At 46.4% G+C, this 20,805-nt stretch overlaps 1 protein-coding gene and 1 pseudogene across 2 annotated transcripts; one reads left to right on the plus strand and one right to left on the minus strand.

Annotated features, from left to right (window-relative positions):
* LOC121328336 overlaps positions 1-4,476 on the minus strand; it is a 36,852-nt pseudogene extending 32,376 nt beyond the window's left edge.
* A 402-nt stretch (positions 4,477-4,878) lies between these two features.
* On the plus strand, positions 4,879-14,540 carry LOC121329056 (ruvB-like 1). 2 transcript variants are annotated; one of them, XM_041274340.1, is made up of 11 exons: positions 4,879-5,184; positions 5,775-5,861; positions 6,954-7,086; positions 8,604-8,755; positions 8,925-9,014; positions 10,071-10,220; positions 10,782-10,845; positions 11,208-11,406; positions 11,784-11,886; positions 13,378-13,469; positions 14,211-14,540. In XM_041274340.1, the coding sequence occupies exons 1-11, from the start codon at positions 5,044-5,046 to the stop codon at positions 14,368-14,370; spliced, it is 1,371 nt and encodes a 456-aa protein (XP_041130274.1). In that variant the 5' UTR covers positions 4,879-5,043; the 3' UTR covers positions 14,371-14,540. The 2 variants fall into 2 exon arrangements, with proteins under 2 accessions (XP_041130274.1, XP_041130275.1); XM_041274341.1 differs by lacking the exon at positions 4,879-5,184 and adding an exon at positions 5,366-5,384.
* The last annotated feature ends 6,265 nt before the right edge of the window (positions 14,541-20,805 follow it).

Consider the following 20,805-nt stretch of genomic DNA (forward strand, 5'->3'; position numbering starts at 1 on the left):
GACTCTGGCTCTAGTGACTCAGTAATGACAGTGCACCGCGGTGGACTCTGGCTCTAGTGACTCAGTAATGACAGTGCACCGCGGTGGACTCTGGCTCTAGTGACTCAGTAATGACAGTGCACCGCGGACTCAGGACTCTGGACTCTATCACTGATCACTCAGTAATGACAGTGCACGTGGCGCCACCTGGCTCTAGTGAGATCACTGAGTCATTACTGTCACGTGGCGCCACCCTGGCTCGAGATCACTCAGTAATTACTGTCACGGTGGCTCGGCTCTAGTGGAGACAGAGAATGACAGTGCATTACTGTCACGGGCGGACCTGAGACTCTAGTGACTCAGTACTGACACCGTGGCGCCGCCACTGGGACTCTGGCTCTAGTAGTCATTACTGTCAAGTGGCGCCCTGAGACCGAGACTCACTGGTCATTCTGTCACCGTGGCCTGAGCCGAGTACCTGACAGTGCTGCACGCGCGGTGGACCTGGCTCTGAACGGAGTCATAATGACAGGCTGCACACCGCGGGATGGGCGCATTTACCCGACTGATGGGGATCACCACCGCGGTGGACTCTGGCTCTAGTGACTCAGTAATGACAGTGCACCGCGGTGGACTCTGGCTCTAGTGACTCAGTAATGACAGTGCACCGCGGTGGACTCTGGCTCTAGTGACTCAGTAATGACAGTGCACCGCGGTGGACTCTGGCTCTAGTGACTCAGTAATGACAGTGCACCGCGGTGGACTCTGGCTCTAGTGACTCAGTAATGACAGTGCACCGCGGTGGACTCTGGCTCTAGTGACTCAGTAATGACAGTGCACCGCGGTGGACTCTGGCTCTAGTGACTCAGTAATGACAGTGCACCGCGGTGGACTCTGGCTCTAGTGACTCAGTAATGACAGTGCACCGCGGTGGACTCTGGCTCTAGTGACTCAGTAATGACAGTGCACCGCGGTGGACTCTGGCTCTAGTGACTCAGTAATGACAGTGCACCGCGGTGGACTCTGGCTCTAGTGACTCAGTAATGACAGTGCACCGCGGTGGACTCTGGCTCTAGTGACTCAGTAATGACAGTGCACCGCGGTGGACTCTGACACCACTGGCTCTAGTGACTCAGTAATGACAGTGCACCGCGGTGGACTCTGGCTCTAGTGACTCAGTAATGACAGTGCACCGCGGTGGACTCTGGCTCTAGTGACTCAGTAATGACAGTGCACCGCGGTGGACTCTGGCTCTAGTGACTCAGTAATGACAGTGCACCGCGGTGGACTCTGGCTCTAGTGACTCAGTAATGACAGTGCACCGCGGTGGACTCTGGCTCTAGTGACTCAGTAATGACAGTGCACCGCGGTGGACTCTGGCTCTAGTGACTCAGTAATGACAGTGCACCGCGGTGGACTCTGGCTCTAGTGACTCAGTAATGACAGTGCACCGCGGTGGACTCTGGCTCTAGTGACTCAGTAATGACAGTGCACCGCGGTGGACTCTGGCTCTAGTGACTCAGTAATGACAGTGCACCGCGGTGGACTCTGGCTCTAGTGACTCAGTAATGACAGTGCACCGCGGTGGACTCTGGCTCTAGTGACTCAGTAATGACAGTGCACCGCGGTGGACTCTGACACCACTGGCTCTAGTGACTCGGTAATGACAGTGCACCGCGGTGGACTCTGGCTCTAGTGACTCAGTAATGACAGTGCACCGCGGTGGACTCTGGCTCTAGTGACTCAGTAATGACAGTGCACCGCGGTGGACTCTGGCTCTAGTGACTCAGTAATGACCACCGCGGTGGACTCTAGTGACTCAGTAATGACAGTGCACCGCGGTGGACTCTGGCTCTAGTGGCTCAGTAATGACAGTGCACCGCGGTGGACTCTGGCTCTAGTGACTCAGTAATGACAGTGCACCGCGGTGGACTCTGGCTCTAGTGACTCAGTAATGACAGTGCACCGCGGTGGACTCTGGCTCTAGTGACTCAGTAATGACAGTGCACCGCGGTGGACTCTGGCTCTAGTGACTCAGTAATGACAGTGCACCGCGGTGGACTCTGGCTCTAGTGACTCCTAGCGGTGGACCTCTACTGTCAGTCATGGCTTTTGACTGCCACCTGAGACCCCCTAGATCACCGTGAGAAATTACTGCCACCCCGCCACGTTGGTACGCACTGGAGTACTGATCAGTCACTCTGGAAGTGGTTAACTGGAAGACTGAGTACCAGTCAGTATGACTGCCACACATCTGGCTCAGATGATCACCGAGTCATTACTGACAGTGCACGCGCGACCAGAATGGATCACCTGGCTAGTGGTCACCAGTAATGACAGTGAGACCGAGATCACTGGTGGACTTACTGTACTAGTGGCGCTCACCTGGACAGACTAGAGATCACTGGATGTGCACTGGTGGACGTCTGGCGCTCCTATGTGACTCACACTAATCATTACCTGTGCGTGGCGCGCGCGGTGAGACTTAGATCACCCTAGTCAGTCACGTGGCTAATGACAGTGGCACCGCGGTGGAACTGGCTCCACCCTGGCCTGACAGTATCGGACTCATACACCGCGGCGACACCTCTCTGGCTCTAGTGACTCGGTGATGACAGTGCACCGCGGTGGACTCTGGCTCTAGTGACTCAGTAATGACAGTGCACCGCGGTGGACTCTGGCTCTAGTGACTCAGTAATGACAGTGCACCGCGGTGGACTCTGGCTCTAGTGACTCAGTAATGACAGTGCACCGCGGTGGACTCTGGCTCTAGTGACTCAGTAATGACAGTGCACCGCGGTGGACTCTGGCTCTAGTGACTCAGTAATGACAGTGCACCGCGGTGGACTCTGGCTCTAGTGACTCAGTAATGACAGTGCACCGCGGTGGACTCTGGCTCTAGTGACTCAGTAATGACAGTGCACCGCGGTGGACTCTGGCTCTAGTGACTCGGTGATGACAGTAGTGACAGTGCACCGCGGTGGACTCTGGCTCTAGTGACTCAGTGCACCGCGGTGGACTCTGGCTCTAGTGACTCAGTAATGACAGTGCACCGCGGTGGACTCTGGCTCTAGTGACTCAGTAATGACAGTGCACCGCGGTGGTCTCTGGCTCTAGTGGCTCAGTAATGACAGTGCACCGCGGTGGACTCTGGCTCTAGTGACTCAGTAATGACAGTGCACCGCGGTGGACTCTGGCTCTAGTGACTCAGTAATGACAGTGCACCGCGGTGGACTCTGGCTCTAGTGACTCAGTAATGACAGTGCACCGCGGTGGACTCTGGCTCTAGTGACTCAGTAATGACAGTGCACCGCGGTGGACTCTGGCTCTAGTGACTCAGTAATAATTACTTCTAGTAGTTTCATACCTGCTTGTTTTTCCTCTTAGAATTGTGTTTATTTATTTATTTAGACTTGCATTGCTGATCAATCTCTGAATTCCAGTTCAAAGTAAGACTTTGCGTATTACTGGAAGAAATGAAAGGGGTGGAAATAATGTTCCCCATTGCATAGCAGTTTGCTCCATTCCTGGAATTACTATATGAACTTTCTAATTACTTAGTTAGCAAAATCAGGAGGGGCTCTACTGCACAGCAGTATACTAGCAGCTTGATCAGCCCCAGTGTGTCTTGGTAACAAGCTCAGGTGTATCTTATTATTAAACTTCTAGTAAAACCAGGAATGGATCGAAGTGCTTTCCAATAGCAGTGTTATTCCACCTTGGCATGTGTTTCACAGTACAGTATACTGAAGTGCGAGCTAATATACTGTAGCAACACCACGACTACCCCTCCTATCTCCAATGATGGTGCGAATAAGAGACGCGTGCCCAGGGCAGTCCACCAGGGTAAACTGCAGCCTCTCGTAGCCCGTCTGCCCGCATTGCTCCTTGAGATGGATCGGGAGATCCACGGTGAATGAGGAGAAGCCCAAATCCAGGGTAACCCCCCTCTCTTTGGACTGCGGGTTTTTATCAAAGGCTGCGATGGAAGCTGTGGTGCTCAGCGCCTTGGCTAGCGAGGTTTTGCCGCTGTCAATGTGCCCTAGTACCCCGATGCTGAAATTCAGTGTGCTACTAGTTTTAATACCACCTGCGCTGGCCATGATCGGAATTGAATTGCGATTGGTCTTCTCAGCTCAGTTTGTCAACCAGCAATCCAACGATACTACTGGAACAAAAAACAATCCACTGCAAACTTGCAAAACACCAAGCTACAGCTCCTCTGTAACAGCGATTCACCTTCCCGCGGAGGGAATGACAGTGCTGAGCTTTGGTTCCGCTGAAGAGTGTACTGCACGCTGTAATGCTGCGCGTACATTTTGACAGCCCTGTAACGAGCCCGGGTAGCTCGGCTGTCTGGGGCGGATCGTTTCTTTTCCCCCCTGTGAATGCTAACCTGTCTGGGGCGAATGCACCGTACGCTGTCTTGCAGTATACACAGCACTGCTGTACGTTTACTGCACTTCAGCGCTGAAATAATAGCTCTTTGAAAATGACTACAGCACTCTGTTATAAGGTATTATTGCACGATTTTCATTGCTCGGTTATATATAAATGTAACATGTAATATATTTAAGAAAAAATATCAGTTGTATGTAAATGAAGAATCCGCAATATTAAATACAATTTAAAAAAACGACATCTAAGAATAATGCTGCAAATATGACAAAAAACACACACACACACACACACACACACACACACACACACACACACACACACACACACACAACTCGTTTCCATGGGGACGCCGGCAAAGCGACACAACCGGAAGCCCTGGCGTGCGTTTCGGAACGCATTTTACTTTGACAGGCGTCCGTGCCGTCCAATCGTTATACAGGTGCCTGGCAAATTGACCAATCAGAACTTACATTTTTTTTGAGACTAGAACTGGTGCGTAGTTGATTAGAGCTCCCTAGTTACGCCACATGGTAACCCGACAGTCCCAACTGTAGAAAGAAACAAACCGGACGGGGCAGAGCAAGACTGGCCGTTGTTGTGAACTGCGTGCCGGACAGCTACCCGTGTTTACCTGCTCGAGTTGTTTCGCAACCTGCAGCAGCTATGAAAATCGAAGAAGTTAAAAGCACGACTAAGACTCAGCGTATCGCGACCCACAGCCATGTGAAGGGGCTGGGCTTGGATGAAAGCGGCATGGCGAAGCAGGCAGCAGCCGGCCTTGTCGGGCAGGAGAACGCGAGGGAGGTAAATAAAACGCTCCCTGTGGAAACGAGGGCGGCCCAGGAGCTTCTTAAACTGTAGACTTAAAAACAGCAGAGCACAGGCGAGGAAAGACGGGCCAGCGGAGAGAATTGGGATACTGTACTGAGCTTAACAACCCTATCGTAATGGAAAGAATGTGCTAGAGTTTTACACTGATCTTTCTGCGCCAGGTAGCGTGTCTGGTAAGATAAAAACAGTACAGTATCCGTGATAATAAATCGCAGCTGCTTCATGTGAGCCTAGTGTTATTTAACATTGATATGACTTTGTGTTGTGTGCATACAACAATAAAATAACGATGGGCACTTCTCCTAGTTATACTGAAGAAGTACTGTACATTTAGCCTGTATTGTACAGTAAATTCTCTCATTAATAATACTAGTGCTGTTTTGTGAATGAAGATGCAAATTGTTGTACACTTGTGTAATTTACAATGTGTGGCTGTTTTAGCGCTGCGCGTTAGTTTAGGTACATCCCTGAAAGTTTGTAAGTTTTTTTTTTAAATGTAATATTTATTTATTTATTTTCATTGACAAAGTATTTTGTTTTTAAAATGCTGTTTGTTCTTTCAGGGCTGTGGGATTATAGTGGAACTAATCAGAGCGAAGAAAATGGCTGGGAGAGCGATATTGCTGGCTGGACCTCCAGGAACTGGAAAGGTAAGGGGTCGCTACAACAAGGCTTCAGTCTCTTCCCATGCAGTTATTTATCCCACACAGGGATTGAATCGGACTCCTATTGCACAGCAGTTTCACCCATTCCATGTGTTAATACAAGCTTGATTAGCCACATTATAGTGGTAACAAGCAAAGGGGTGTCTTTGTACACTCAAAGTAAAAGCCAGGGGGCTATAAAAAAGATATTGCTGCTCTAGAAAGAGTGCAAAGAAGAGCGACCAGAATTATTCCGGGCTTAAAAGGCATGTCATATGCAGACAGGCTAAAAGAATTGAATCTGTTCAGTCTTGAACAAAGAAGACTACGTGGCGACCTAATTCAAACATTCAAAATTCTAAAAGGTATTGACAGTGTTGACCCAAGGGACTTTTTCAGCCTGAAAAAAGAAACAAGGACCAGGGGTCACAAATGGAGTTTAGACAAAGGGGCATTCCGAACAGAAAATTGTGAGGGTCTGGAATCAACTCCCCAGTAATGTTGTTGAAGCTGACACCCTGGGATCCTTCAAGAAGCTGCTTGATGAGATTTTGGGATCAATAAGCTACTAACAACCAATCGAACAAGATGGGCCTAATGGCCTCCTCTCGTTTGTAAACTTTCTTATGTTCTTAAGGAGTGGATCAAACTGCTATGCAATGGCGCTCTTATTTCCACCTGTGCCACAATTTACTGTTACACTCTACTTAATGTTATATCAGCAAACATTTTCTATTATGCCTTATACTCTGCAAAACATTGCTTCATTTTCTATAATGCTTATACTCTGCAAAACATTGCTTCATTTTCTATAATGCTTATACTCTGCAAAACATTGCTTCATTTTCTATAATGCTTATACTCTGCAAAACATTGCTTCATTTTCTATAATGCTTATACTCTGCAAAACATTGCTTCATTTTCTGTAATGCTTATACTCTGCAAAACATTGCTTCATTTTCTATAACACCTTATACTCTGCAAAACATTGCTTCATTTTGTGGCAGGTGTGGTTTTGTAGTTACAATGCACCGCTCTTGTGCTCAGCCAGTGATACAGATCTGTACCCCCCTGGTATCTCTGTTCCTCTCTCCACAGACTGCCCTGGCTCTGGCAATTGCTCAGGAGCTCGGTAACAAAGTGCCCTTCTGCCCCATGGTGGGGAGTGAGGTGTACTCCACAGAGATCAAAAAGACAGAGGTGCTGATGGAGAACTTCAGGAGAGCTATAGGTGAGCCAGGCGGCTGTCCCTTAACAACATTGAGGTCTATTCAGCAGATCTTAATACCGCTGCAGTTTAAATGATTACAGGGATGGAAATAATAGTCCTATTGCACAGCAGCTTCACCAACTCCAGGTTTTACTATGAGCTTGATTAGCCCCAGTGTACAGGTAACAAGCTCGTGTGTCTTATTAAACTCGTAGCAAAACCAAGAATGCACCAAACTGCTATGCAGTGGGAGTCTTATTTCTTTCCCTGATTCTGGATATATCAAAAGGTGTTTTTTTTTTTTTTTTTTTTTATTTTATTTTATTTTATCATTAACCTTGGGCAATTAAACTTAAATGTAAGGCTTTGTATGGTAAACACATTCAATTCTATAATTTTTTGCTGGGAAAGAAGTTGTAACAAAGATTTAGTGCCAAAACACGATACAACAGTCAGTCGTAATAAACAAGTTAGTAAGTGTGTAAGGAAGTCATTAAGGTGACGTGACCTTTCCAGTGGACAAACAAAGTGCCCCATCCAGCCCCCACTTGAAAATCCTGCTCTTCAAAAACAAATGCCTTTGAGCAGAGCTGGAAGAAACAGCTCCAGTGTTCCCGGGGGGTGCTGACGCGACCTGTCATAGGTGTGTGGATGGAGTCTGAGCAGATGAAACCCCTTGTCATCGACACTGTCATCCTCCTGCAGAGATCCGCAGGGGGCGTGGGCGCTCTCCCCTAATCCAGCGCATTCTCCGAATGTCAGCACGCAGATAGCTTCAAACAAATATCGTCCCTCTTGAAAGATTGGAGCGCGTCGCTGAAAAGTGCCGCTCGGTCACTTGATTTGCAGATTCTGTACACCTGCCTGCAGCTGGGGAGCGGATTTCTTTCGTTAAATTTCTTCTTTGTAGGAACATCGTGTAGAGGCCAGCTGTCCACTCATAAGCATACCGTAGATGTGTGATTGTCCATTCTTTATGGACAGGGATTACACGTGTTCTCAGACTAGTCTGTGACACCAGTAATGATTACCTGTGTTCTTTCTGGCTGTTCTAAATGTCAATGTAGAGACACAGTCTTTTTTTGTGCTGTTTGCATTCATTTAATGGTGATGATATCTTGCAGATTTTAGAAAAAACTGGGTTTATTTAGTTGATCCAAACAGTGTCACATTTATTAATAATTTCATAGAGAGATAAAGTAAAAGGCTTTGAAAATCATTTCCAAAGGTTTTTTTTTTTTTTTTTTTTTACTGAGTATCAGCATATTTACAGTATCACTGTCTAAATAAGAACAAAAAATAAGGTGAAGTGGACAAATATAGTGCCACATCCAGCCCCACTGCCCGCCCTGCAAATCCTCCTCTTAAAAAAAACAAACAAACAAACAGAAGTGAGACTCCCATCGCACAGCAGTTTGATCCATTCCTTGTACATCCACTGTGGCATGTATTAAAACCTGGAATGGGTGAAACTGCCATGCAATAGTTTGTAAGGGTAGTGTAGCTGAACTGACCTCGCCCCTCACTCACTCTCTCAGGCCTGCGTATCAAGGAGACGAAGGAGGTGTACGAGGGGGAGGTGACAGAGCTCACTCCCTGCGAGACGGAGAACCCCATGGGGGGCTACGGAAAAACCATCAGCCACGTGATCATCGGACTCAAAACCGCCAAGGGAACCAAGCAGCTCAAGGTAGGAACTTACTTGTGGTGGTGCTGATGGGTGTGTCTGGGTTTTCCCATGGCCCTGCCCTGCGAGACCCTGTGGTGGTGCTGATGGGTGTGTGTGTTTTTCCCATGACCCTGCCCTGCGAGACCCTGTGGTGGTGCTGATGGGTGTGTCTGTGTCCTGTGTGTTTCAGCTGGACCCCAGTATCTACGAGAGCCTGCAGAAGGAGAGGGTGGAGGTGGGGGACGTCATCTACATTGAGGCCAACAGCGGGGCAGTCAAGGTATGAGTCTCGCAATGCAATGCAATTAAGACCGTACTCGTTTTACCGTACATTTATTATTATATATACTTATTTTATAGTAAGAAATAATATTTGCTAATCTTAACATGACATAATTTCCATCTGTATCATATCTATGTCGGAGGTGACTAGGTTACATAACATAGGAGTTGCTCATTTGAAATCACTCTAGATGTAATCTTGAAAACCCTTGAAGGCACTTTGTTGCCTAGTGCTCAAAACAAACCCCTGAGGTGCCCTTGCCTGTGTGCTTGCTTTGCCTGTGAAACCCAGAGCTCACTACCTAATCACATCAAAAAATCATGACAAGTATTGAAAAGGATGAATTGGTGAACTGCACTGTAAAGTATAGAAGATGACAACTGATCATGGAATAAGTGTGGAGCCCTGTGTTGCAGTACATCCCCAATCTGTGTTTTTATCTGTTTGAGATTCTGTTTCTCACAGTTTATTGGAAGAGGTGACAGTCTTGGTTATCACAGGGCTAATCACCTGGTTGTAAACTGACCTCTGCAGGATCATTGATCTGCACTAATTGTATTATTGCTTTCTTTTTTTCTGCTAATTGGCTTTCTGTCTTTAAGACAGTACTATAACCTTGCTGTTCCACATACAATATTTACAAGGTGTTGTGTTTTGCAATGTCCTTTTAGTAGGATCAGTTAAATATATACATTTTCATTTATTTATTTATAACTTTAACATTCAATCTCAGCTTCTCTACTAGCAGGAGACAGACAATCACTTCCAATATAAAACATGTTTCTTATTTAAAAAAAAAAAAAAAAAGCTGTTTTTAATCAGGCCAGGTGGGCTGGAAGGATGAAGGGGTTTGAAATAAAAAGGTGACATTTGGAGCTTTCGACACGGTTCTGTCAGGCTGCTCGCTCCCTTTCTTTCATTCCCCCCCCCCCCCGCCCCCTTGGTAGGCGGCTGCCTGTCACTTTGGGAGCTTGGCAGAGACTCCAGACATGCACCTGTGTAGCTGTGTGTTTCTTATTCTCATCACTCTCTCCCCCCTCCACACACACACAGCGGCAGGGCAGGTGTGATACCTACGCCACGGAGTTCGACCTTGAGGCTGAGGAGTACGTGCCCTTACCGAAGGGAGACGTGCACAAGAAGAAGGAAATCATTCAGGACGTTACCCTGCATGACCTGGATGTGGCCAATGCCAGACCACAGGTACCCCCCCTCCCCCCCTCTACCCTCTCTCAATCCCAATCCCCCCCCCCCCCCCCCCCCCCCCCCCCCACCCCAATATCCCCCCCAACCCCCCCCCCCCCCCCCCCCCACCCCCCCCCCCCATTCACTCAAGCTCCCTCCCCTCAATACCCCCACCTCTCAATCTCCCCCTCTCTCTGTGTCTTTGTTTTGTTATATATCGTTATTGATATACACCTTCATCATGTGTTTAAACTTGAAGCATTAGGTATTTAGGTTAACTAAGAGTCATAATTATTTAACGCAGTGAATTATGCTAAATTCAGCGTGAAACGATACAAAGTCTTTCTCAACGCAAAGCGCAGACATTGAGAAAGAAGTCTAGTCGAAACGTTTATCATTTCATTTTTTTATAGTAATTGTTATTTAATTTTGTCGAGCTTGCTTTTGATATAGAAACAGTGTGAGATGGCAATGCATATTAGATTTCCCGGTACTATTTTGTTAGCTCTATGTGCGTCAAACACGCATATTCATTAAAGGTAGACGAGTCGCTCAGTTCTCTCTGTTTTTTTATTTCAGGGCGGCCAGGACATTCTCTCAATGATGGGACAACTGATGAAACCCAAGAAGACTGAAATCACAGGTAAGATCAGAGGAGTTACTGTGAGCAGTAATACTCTTGAGCTGAGCACAGGGATGGCACAGTCTGTAGTTTCAGGTAGAAGCCAGAAGTCAAATTTATAAATAAACATGAAACCTGTTTAATATGCAAGTAGTGTGTACAGAGGTGGAAATAAGACTCCTATTGCATTTTATGACGAGCTTGATTAGCCACAGTGTGTTCAGGTAAGGGGCTCAGGTGTGTGTTCAGGTAAGGGGCTCAGGTGTGTGTTAAACTCCTAGTAAAACCAGAACTGGTTCTATGCAGTGGGAGCCTTCTTTCCATCCTGCAGTAACACCTCCACCCTTTACTCCCCTGTCTGGTTTGTTCCTGTTTCCCCCCAGATAAGCTGCGAGGGGAGATCAACAAGGTGGTGAATAAGTACATTGACCAGGGGGTGGCGGAGCTGGTTCCGGGGGTGCTGTTTATAGACGAGGTGCACATGCTGGATATCGAGTGCTTCACCTACCTGCACCGCGCCCTCGAGTCCTCGCTCTCACCCATCGTCATCTTCGCAACCAATCGGGGGAACTGCCTCATCAGGTGAGGCACTGCCCGGCCCAGATACTCGCCAACCCGTCCTTTTCAGGTGGGAATTAGACTCCGGTTGCGTGGCACGTTCACCCACTCCAGGTTTTACTATGAGCTTGATTAGCCACAGTGTGTAGGTAACAAGCTGTGGTGGGTCTTATTAAAGGTAGTAAAACCAGGAATGGATCAAACTTCTGTGTAATGTGTCTTATTTCCATCCATGTTAAACCTCGAGAGACTGTAAGAACCGTATCCAACACGCAGTACCTGGTAATAGAAAAATTGTAATCCTGGAATGTTTATTGCAGTAAACCAGGAATTGGAGTTGTGATCCTGTGCTGCTGGTAACGGTGTGTTTTTTGGGGTGGGGGTGTTCTTTCTCTGTCCAGGGGTACAGAGGATATCCTTTCCCCCCACGGGATCCCCCTAGATCTGCTGGACCGGGTCATGATCATCCGCACCATGATGTACACTCCCCAGGAGATGAAGCAGGTATGCTAGCCCTCTGCAATTCACACTCCAGAACCGGAAACAGAAAATCACCTTTACTTAAAAAAACATGTCGTCTCTGCCTGCCATGGAAGTGCAGCTGCACATAAATATTGCCTCTCAAACTGGCCCCTGAACCTCTCCCAGTCCTATTATACACTATATCTGAGGCATGGAAACAAGACTCCTATTGCATAGCAGTGTGCTCCATTCCAGGTTTTACTACAAGCTTCATTAGATGTGTATGTAACAAGCTCAGGTGTGTCTTATTAAACACGAAGCAAAACCAGGAATGGATCGAACTGCTATGCGATGGAAGGGTGTTTTTATTTATGTGTTTGTTTATTTATTTATTGTTTTATTGATTACATTCTCGGCCCCTTCAGTCTACCTCAGCTTTACAAGGCTGCCAGAGTGAGGAATGGTGTGTTATATGGGGCTCGCGGTCCCTGCGTTATCTCTGCTTCACAACACTCGATCGCTATCCTGCCTGCCAGGGTGTCTGACTCGCAATCACTCACTGCCTCTGTTGGGAAAGGCGTCCCTGTGGACTGTCCCATCACATTTCAGCAAAGTCAGGTGTGCTGTTGATTGATTGATTGCAATTGCACCTTGAACGATGGACGAGAACTTGAAATCCATTATAAACATGAAGATACTCGTGATATTAATTTATGTGCAGGAGCTGCATACTCAAAGATCACTGCTTTTCTTAATAAGTTTGCTTGGATATCTGTTTCTCTGAAAGCTTGTGAAGTATATGACTTCCTAAAGCCTTGTTTGATTGAACGTTTTGTAGGCGTCTAATCATAGTGGTGGGGGAAGAAACAGGCACGGGATTTTATACAAAAAAATAGATTTGGTGTAACATGGTGATGGAGGTTAACTTTACCAGCTTCACAAACTTTTCGGTCTGTCCCTAGAGTACTATCCCTGATATTTACCTGGAAAACTCGGTGATTTTGTTGTTTTTACAGATTTTTTCACACAATTTTTAAAAACAAGTATTAAAAAAAACCCTGAAATAAAGGGCCTTGCCTGCACTGTAACACTGCAATAACCCAAACTGTTTCGATTAACTTTAGAGTCATTTCTAGTTACTGTGTCGCGCACCTCTGGACTACGGTACTTCATACTAAAGGTTTGCACAATATAATTGGGGGGGGGGGGGGGGAATTGTTACTTTCAATTAATATCCTCACTTTCCTGATCAAATTTGAATTTGTCTTTTGTGCTCCCAATATCTCCCCAAGCCCAGATTTACCTCTTTGGCCCCCGGTGTGCTGTTAGACGCGGGTTTGTTAATGTTAATGTCGCTGCGTGCGTGGAAGGCTGTTCGTTGTGTTGAACCTCTCGTGACGGGCCGGTCACACTGATCAGCGATCACAATCTTTCTTTTCTTTGTGTGTGTTTTTATTTCCTAAGGTGGACTCATAGTTTAACTATTATACTACTGCTATATTGGTAACCATGTTAATTTTGTTCTGCCTGCAGATTATTAAAATCCGCTCTCAGACAGAAGGGATCAGCATCAGTGACGATGCCTTGAACCTCCTGGGAGAGATCGGGACGAAGACCACGCTGAGGTAGGCTCTAGTCAACTCAGGAAACCATCTCTCTTACATTCATTATTTACTGTTGCTTTGTTGTGAGATCTGTCTGTCTGGCTGTGTCTGTCTGTCTAGTATATGATGCTGTGCGATACACGCTGATATAATAAAATGCAGAAGTATTCTCCTGGCCCCTCATTGATTTCAGGACGTTTCGGACAAAAGCCGTTCAGCTGTGTATAGCCAGGGTGAAGTGCAGAAACTTTCCAAGGCAATTCCTCATAGTCCACACAGCGACTGCTCCATCAATGCAGCCCTGAGAGATGAGTTCTGGCTGTCCCAGATTGTGAGGCGCATTGGAAGGGATCATCCCTCAGATTCACAGCAGCGCATTTCTCACAACACACTTGGAACCAGTTTGATAGAAGATGACAGAGCTGGGAGAAATGAATCAAACACAGATTAAAAAAAAAACCTCTCCACCAGCTTTTATGAGTAGTGTTTTCTTGTTTTATTTGTTTCTTTTTTTCTGCCAGTTTTAATAGAATTCTTAGAGCTGTCCTGTTAAAGTATATATGTGATATGTTTTGCTTTAGCCATAAACTTGGTGTGGCCCTAAACTTACTATTTAAAAAATAAAATAACTCCCCCAGTCCACCTAGCTAATTGTACCATGCTATCTGTAGAAGGTGGAAGCCGAGACAAGTGTATTTGTTGGAACAAGAAAGGCTGTTTGTCCAGCACCGTGGTCTTACCGTCCTCCCCTCTGCTGCTTAGGTACGCGGTGCAGCTGCTGACTCCGGCCAGCCTCCTTGGAAAGATCCACGGGAAGGATGGGATTGAGAAGGAGCACGTGGAGGAGATCAGCGAGCTGTTCTACGATGCCAAGTCCTCCGCCAAGATCCTGGCCGACCAGCAGGACAAGTATATGAAATAGCAAACCCCCGCGAGCCTGCCTTCCATTAAATAAACACCCCAGAGGACTGCAGCTCAGAGCAGTCACAACAAAGACTCACAGCTCAGAGTAACCCCCCCAGAGACCAGAGACCCACTGTCGAGTCAGAGCATCCCCCCTAGAGACCCACAGCTCAGAGCAACCCCCCCCCCCCCCCCAGAGGGGGGGTCAACTGTTGAGTCTCGTCAGCCATTCCCCCCCCACCCCACCCCCCCCCACCCCCCCTCGAACACTGCAGCAGCAACCACCAACGAATATGACCCGACAAAAAAAGCAAACAAAAAAACGTCACCATAGGTGTTATCTGAGATTCGTCTCTGTAGATCATTGTCTCAACTCTCATGTGCACGCTTTTAAATTTGCCTCCCTGGCATTTCCACTGTATTAAAAGCTGAGGCTGGTGTTGCAACACATCCAAGTTAAAATAAATATATAAAATCAGCTCCAACTGCAGGGGCATCAAGGGTTATTGTAATGTGCTGTTTGAGATTCCCTTCCAGAGGCCTTTCTATGTGTAACGCATTTGTACGAGTTTATGTTAAATTAAAACTTTCTGTTACATAGTTTTTCATGTTAAGACAAAAAATTTTTAAATAAACTAAACGAAATACATTCTGCTGTTTTTGGATGAGATTTTTTTTTTTTTTTATCCTGGAATTTTATTTATCCCGGAGTTGAAAAATGGAAAACCCTGCAGTGATCAGTTAAGAGATATAGATACAAAATAAAATAAAAGAATGTGTTTGTGTGTGCTCTGATGAGACAGCAAACGTTTGGTTATTGTAAACCTCTCTGCCGTGTGTGTGTGTGGAGAGGGGCACTCGCTCATCCAGGATGAAGATGTTTTTATTGCAGGCAGACAGAGGCATCGCAAGCTTCTCTGAAAATCCCATCAGCAGCAGCCGGTCCGTGGCGTTTGTCACATCTTATCAGCCCTGACACGCAATCACACAACAATTACAACACGCTCATATTTCACACTCCTTTTTGACGCTCTCTTTTGTGGAAAGTGACAAATTGTCTCTTATCAATAACCTCGCTGTCCTTTTTTGGAGGACTTGTTTCAGCAGCATGCACCCCCCCCCCCTTTCTCTCTCTCTCTCCTGATCCCTCCTTCTGTGTACCTCAACAAGAAACTCGGTGAGTGATCGCTAAGCTCTGTAAATTACAGATAAAATGCAGGTGTTACAGTGCAGCATAGTCAGTGTGTTTGGTAATATTTTAGTTTTCTTTCACTGAATTTAAACTGCTCAGATTTACAGTATTGGTTTCTTATGTATATGTTTTTGCTCCAAATCGAATCCATGTTGCAACCAGGGTTGCTTAGGGTTACAGAGTGTTGATCTTATGATGGAGTTACTTTAACAGAGGCTTGATATGTGTAGGAATGCTGATGGTGGCCTTAATACTGAAGGTGGCTTTATGTTATCGTCAATTGTAGCAAATGCAGAATGTAGCAAAGTGGCCTTAATTGCAAGATAGTCTTGAAACAAGGATTTTCTGTACATGTAAAAAAAAAAAAAAAAAAAAAAAAAAGTACAATTTCCAAAATCTTAAAACAAAAAAAAAAAAACACTGCAGAACTTCACTGAACCAAAATCTCATCTCTAGAGCAACTTTAACAAAAACAAAGTAAAGCAAAAGTCTGATGGGAATGACAGTGTTGCCTCAAAATAAAAACACAGTTTGATAAGGAGTTCTGGCAGATCCATCAGCCCCATCCTCTGTTCCCTCTCACTTCATCTCTTGATTAATGTTCCTTGCTAACTCTCTCTCCCCTGCCTCTCGTTTTGTCACACATCTCATTAACATGTATCTTTGCATCGCGGAGGAAAGCAGAGAGACGGGCCTCCAGAGAAATTGTTCTTTCAAACTGACAGCGAAAGCGCTGCAGGATGAGGACCCGGACAGAGGTGTCTGCAGCGCCCGATGAACAGTGCAGCTTGTCTTGATAAGGGAGGGAGGGGCAAGGAAAATTGAATTTCTCTTCAGAATTTTTATTACTGCCATCAGCTGTTTGGTACCGTGGAGCCGAGGTGTTCAGCTGTGGCTCTTTCAAACTGTTCCAGTGCAAGACTTTATTCCTACCAGGCCCTTGACCCTTCCAGACCTGAATTTTTGCCTAGCTGTAGAATGCGAAATTAAGTTATGACATTTAAAAAAATAAACTCCTCTATTGAGAACAGGACAAACATATCTAGGTTTTGTTAAGAACTCAGATAAGGACTGAGCAGGCCAAAGCATCGCTTTTAAGGTCTCTCATTGTTTTTTTGGCCCGAGGCGTTCAGCAGAGTGATTGAACAAGGTCCTGGTTTGGAATGGACTGGCTATGGGTTATGTGATGAGTCAAAGGGGTTTCGGTCTGTGATTCAGCCTCCCGACAGTAGGTGGCATCAAACCAACTCGGGACTTCCCTTACCAAGATCTCGTGACCATGGCAAAAGTCATCTTTTTGAGGGGCGGCACCTTGGTGAGGGGCGGAAGTACGAGTATGTAACTTCCAGCCACTGGAGTCAAGTGAAGGAGAAGGACACGTGTCGGTTGGGGATTGGTGTTCCACTGACTACAGAGGCGGGACATTACATACTAAAGGGAACGTACTACTGTGTTCGGGGTTGGTCCGAAAGAAAAAGTAGGAGGAGTCACGGGTGAAGGGAGAGACTGGTTTTGTGCAGCGGGTTTTTTTTGAAATACTAACATTTCTTTTGTCTTTTTTTTGTTTATGTATGGTCACCACGAAGACAAATTAAAGACGAGTCATCAGTTTGTTTTGGATTTCACCCCTGCACTCCTTCCCTCACACCATTTTGTTTTCTTTTGTTATTTAATCCTTTTGTTGTGTATAGAAAATAAAAATAAATTATTTTATTTCTGTACACATAAATTACTGTCTGGACATTCCATTTAATACACTCTCGCCTCACACGTGGTGTCAGAAGTGAAAATGGATCCAGCTACAGTTTTGACAATGTTTAGGGAGCAGGAGGAGAAGCGAGAGGAGAGAGAGACACGGCACCTGGAACAGCTCGCCCAGTTCTTGGGACAGCTGGTAGAAAAACTATCAATATCAACATCAGAGAGAGCGGTTGCCCGGATGTTTGCAGCTCAGCCTAATCTTCAGAAGATGACCTCGGAAGATGATCCCGAGGCTTTCTTGATTACGTTTGAGAGAGTGGCAGAGGCTGCAGAGTGGCCTAGGGAACACTGGGCCATGAAATTGGCACCCTGCCTGACAGGGGAAGCTCAGGCAGCGTATCGAGCCCTGACGGCCACGAATGCAGGGGACTATGTTAAAGTTAAAGAAGCCATTCTCTCACGCCTCGGGATCACGGAGGAAACATACCGGCGCCGTTTTCGGGAATACCAGCTGTCCAAGGGGATGCGGCCCCGGGTTGCGGGACAATATCTTTTAGATCAGTGCACCCGGTGGCTGCGGCCAGAAGAACATACACCCCAAGAACTGGTGCAGAAAATAGTTATAGAACAGTTTGCGTCTATACTACCGCCAGGGAATCGAGAGTGGATTAAGAGGAATAGACCTACCACTCTCGAGGATGCCCTCCTCCTGGCGGAGGCCTACGAAGACGCAAACGAAGGTGCCGGGTCAGACCCCACTCCTGCCCCTAAACTAACTCGGACCAACCAACCAATGAAGCCCAGAGGGGGTAACCGGACCTTCAGACCATGGAGGTCGAGGTTAGCCCCATCCTGGGCGAGAGAGAATCCCCCTAACCTGCCGGTCGCGGACTCGCAGGACAGATTAACTCCGTTGATGCCTCCTAACCAAGTGTGCTACCAATGTAATGAGCCTGGACACATTGCCAGGAATTGTCCAGTAATAAAGGTGGACCTGGCGACAAGATCCTGGTCAGCAGTAACAGGTAGGAACACTGGGGAATGTCGGGAGGGCCCTTATCAGTTAAGAGTACAGGTCGGGGGAAAGAGTACTTACGCATTTGCGGACTCTGGGTGTGCACAAACATTGATTCGGCAAGCTCTCTTGGATGGGGTAGCCTGGGAGCCACAGGGTAAAGTGGCTATCTCCTGTATTCATGGAGAAACTCGGGTTTATCCCACCACTAAAGTTAGACTTATTGTAGGTGATTATTCAGCTTGCGTTAAAGTGGCTGTAGCGCAATGTTTACCATACCCTGTTCTCCTGGGAAGAGACTGGCCGTTTTTTGATCGTATTTTAGGTCGGGAAATGGTCTTAGTTTCTACCAGGGGACAATTAAAGCAACAGGAGAAAACAATTGGCGAGATTTTTCCGTTGCAATCCGACCTGTTTAACCCTAAAATCCGCCCAAGAAAAACAAAAAGAGAGCGTCGGGTGGAAAAATATGAGGGAACTCTGAGACGACAAGGGGAGGGGTCTGACACAAAAGTAAACCAATCGCTGAAACGGCAAGGAAAGGGAGTAGGTATTCAGTGTAACCGGGGCTGCGAGGTTACTGAGGTGGAAGGTCATGTAATAAAAGACACTCCTCTCTGTGTACCTAGCCATTGGGACCGAGATATTGACTTGGGATATGAACAACAAAATGATCCCACGTTACAGTATGCTTGGAAACGGGTTAGATATATCGAGGGGAAGGATATGCAGGAAGGACAACCGGTGGTATTTCCGCATTTTTCTGTATCTGGGCACTTATTATATAGAATAACCCGGGCTCCCGGGACGGGACAGCTCGTAAAACAGTTATTGGTTCCTAGGCCTTTTCAGTCAGAAATCATGAGATTGGCGCATGACATTCCATTTTCAGGTCATTTGGGAACTGAAAAGACTCAGGAACGAATTCTGGCCCGGTTTTTTTGGCCTGGGGTTTATGGTCTGGTGCGGAAGTATGTATCGGAGTGTCCTGAATGTCAATTAGCTGCCCCTAAGTCAGTTCGCCCCGCACCTCTGGTTCCACTTCCAATTATTGGGGTTCCGTTTGAAAGGATTGGTGTAGATTTAGTAGGCCCTCTGGAGGGAACAGAGTCAGGATATCGGTATATTTTAGTAGTAGTGGACTACGCAACGAGATATCCAGAAGCTGTTCCCTTACGCTCTATGAATGCAATAGCTGTAGCGAATGAATTGGTAAAAATATTCTCTAGGGTGGGAATCCCGAAAGAAATTCTCACTGATCAGGGCACTAATTTTATGTCAGACTGTATTCAGCAACTATATAAATTATTGAAAATTCGTTCAATTAGAACCTCAGTTTTTCATCCACAAACGGATGGGCTTGTTGAACGATTTAATCAGACTTTGAAAAATATGTTGCGCCGCTTTGTAGATCAAGAAAAACGCAATTGGGCTAAACTGCTTCCCTACTTGCTCTTTGCAGTTCGCGAGGTACCACAATCCTCAACGGGGTTTTCCCCGTTTGAGCTCTTGTACGGTCGGCAGCCGCGGGGTATCTTGGATCTCATAAGAGAAGGCTGGGAAGAACAGTCAAAGGAGTCTAAAAATGTAGTAAAATACGTGTTGCAGTTACGCGATCGCTTAGAATTAGTCGGTCGATTGGCACATGACAATCTCAAAGCGGCACAGCAGAAGCAGCAACAAAGCTACAATAAAAATGCAAGAATTCGGAACTTTCGACCTGGAGATAAAGTGTTGTTATTGTTGCCCTCATCGGAATCTAAGTTGTTTGCTAAATGGCAGGGTCCCTTTCAGGTTATTCGAGCAATTGGTAAAGTCAATTATGAGATCCGACAGCCTGGGCGTCGGAAAGAAAGTCAAATTTATCATGTTAATCTCCTGAAACCGTGGAAAGAACGGGAAGTCCATTTTATATCTCCTGTACAGGAGGGAGAGGATTTTGGACCCTCAATTGAGTCAGAGTCAGCAATTGAGGTCCCGATGGGGGAACAATTAACTCCTGATCAGCGTGAAGAGGTAAGCAATCTAATTAAAATGTTCAGTGATGTGTTTTCTAACGTGCCTGGAAGAACGCATTTGATCGAACATGCTATTATCACTCCGCCAGGTCTAAGAGTTAGACAGAGACCGTATCGCATTCCAGAGAGTCGGAGAGATTCTGTTCGAAGGGAGGTGGAGTGTATGTTGAAACTTGGGGTAATTGAACCTTCCCGAAGTGAGTGGTGTAGCCCAATAGTACCAATAGACAAGCCAGATGGGTCACTACGATTATGTATCGATTTTAGGAGGGTGAATGCTATCTCCAAGTTTGATGCATATCCCATGCCTCGAGTAGATGAACTCTTAGACAAACTGGGGCAAGCTCGGTTTATTTCAACTCTGGATCTGACGAAAGGATATTGGCAAATTCCATTAACGAAAGCCTCTCGTGAGAAAACGGCATTTTCAACCCCAGAGGGTCTTTTTCAATTTTGTACTATGCCGTTCGGACTTCATGGAGCGCCTGCTACTTTTCAGAGACTAATGGACAGGGTTTTACAACCTCA

This window comes from Polyodon spathula, chromosome 16, assembly GCF_017654505.1.
Source record: "Polyodon spathula isolate WHYD16114869_AA chromosome 16, ASM1765450v1, whole genome shotgun sequence".
Lineage (NCBI taxonomy): Eukaryota > Metazoa > Chordata > Actinopteri > Acipenseriformes > Polyodontidae > Polyodon > Polyodon spathula.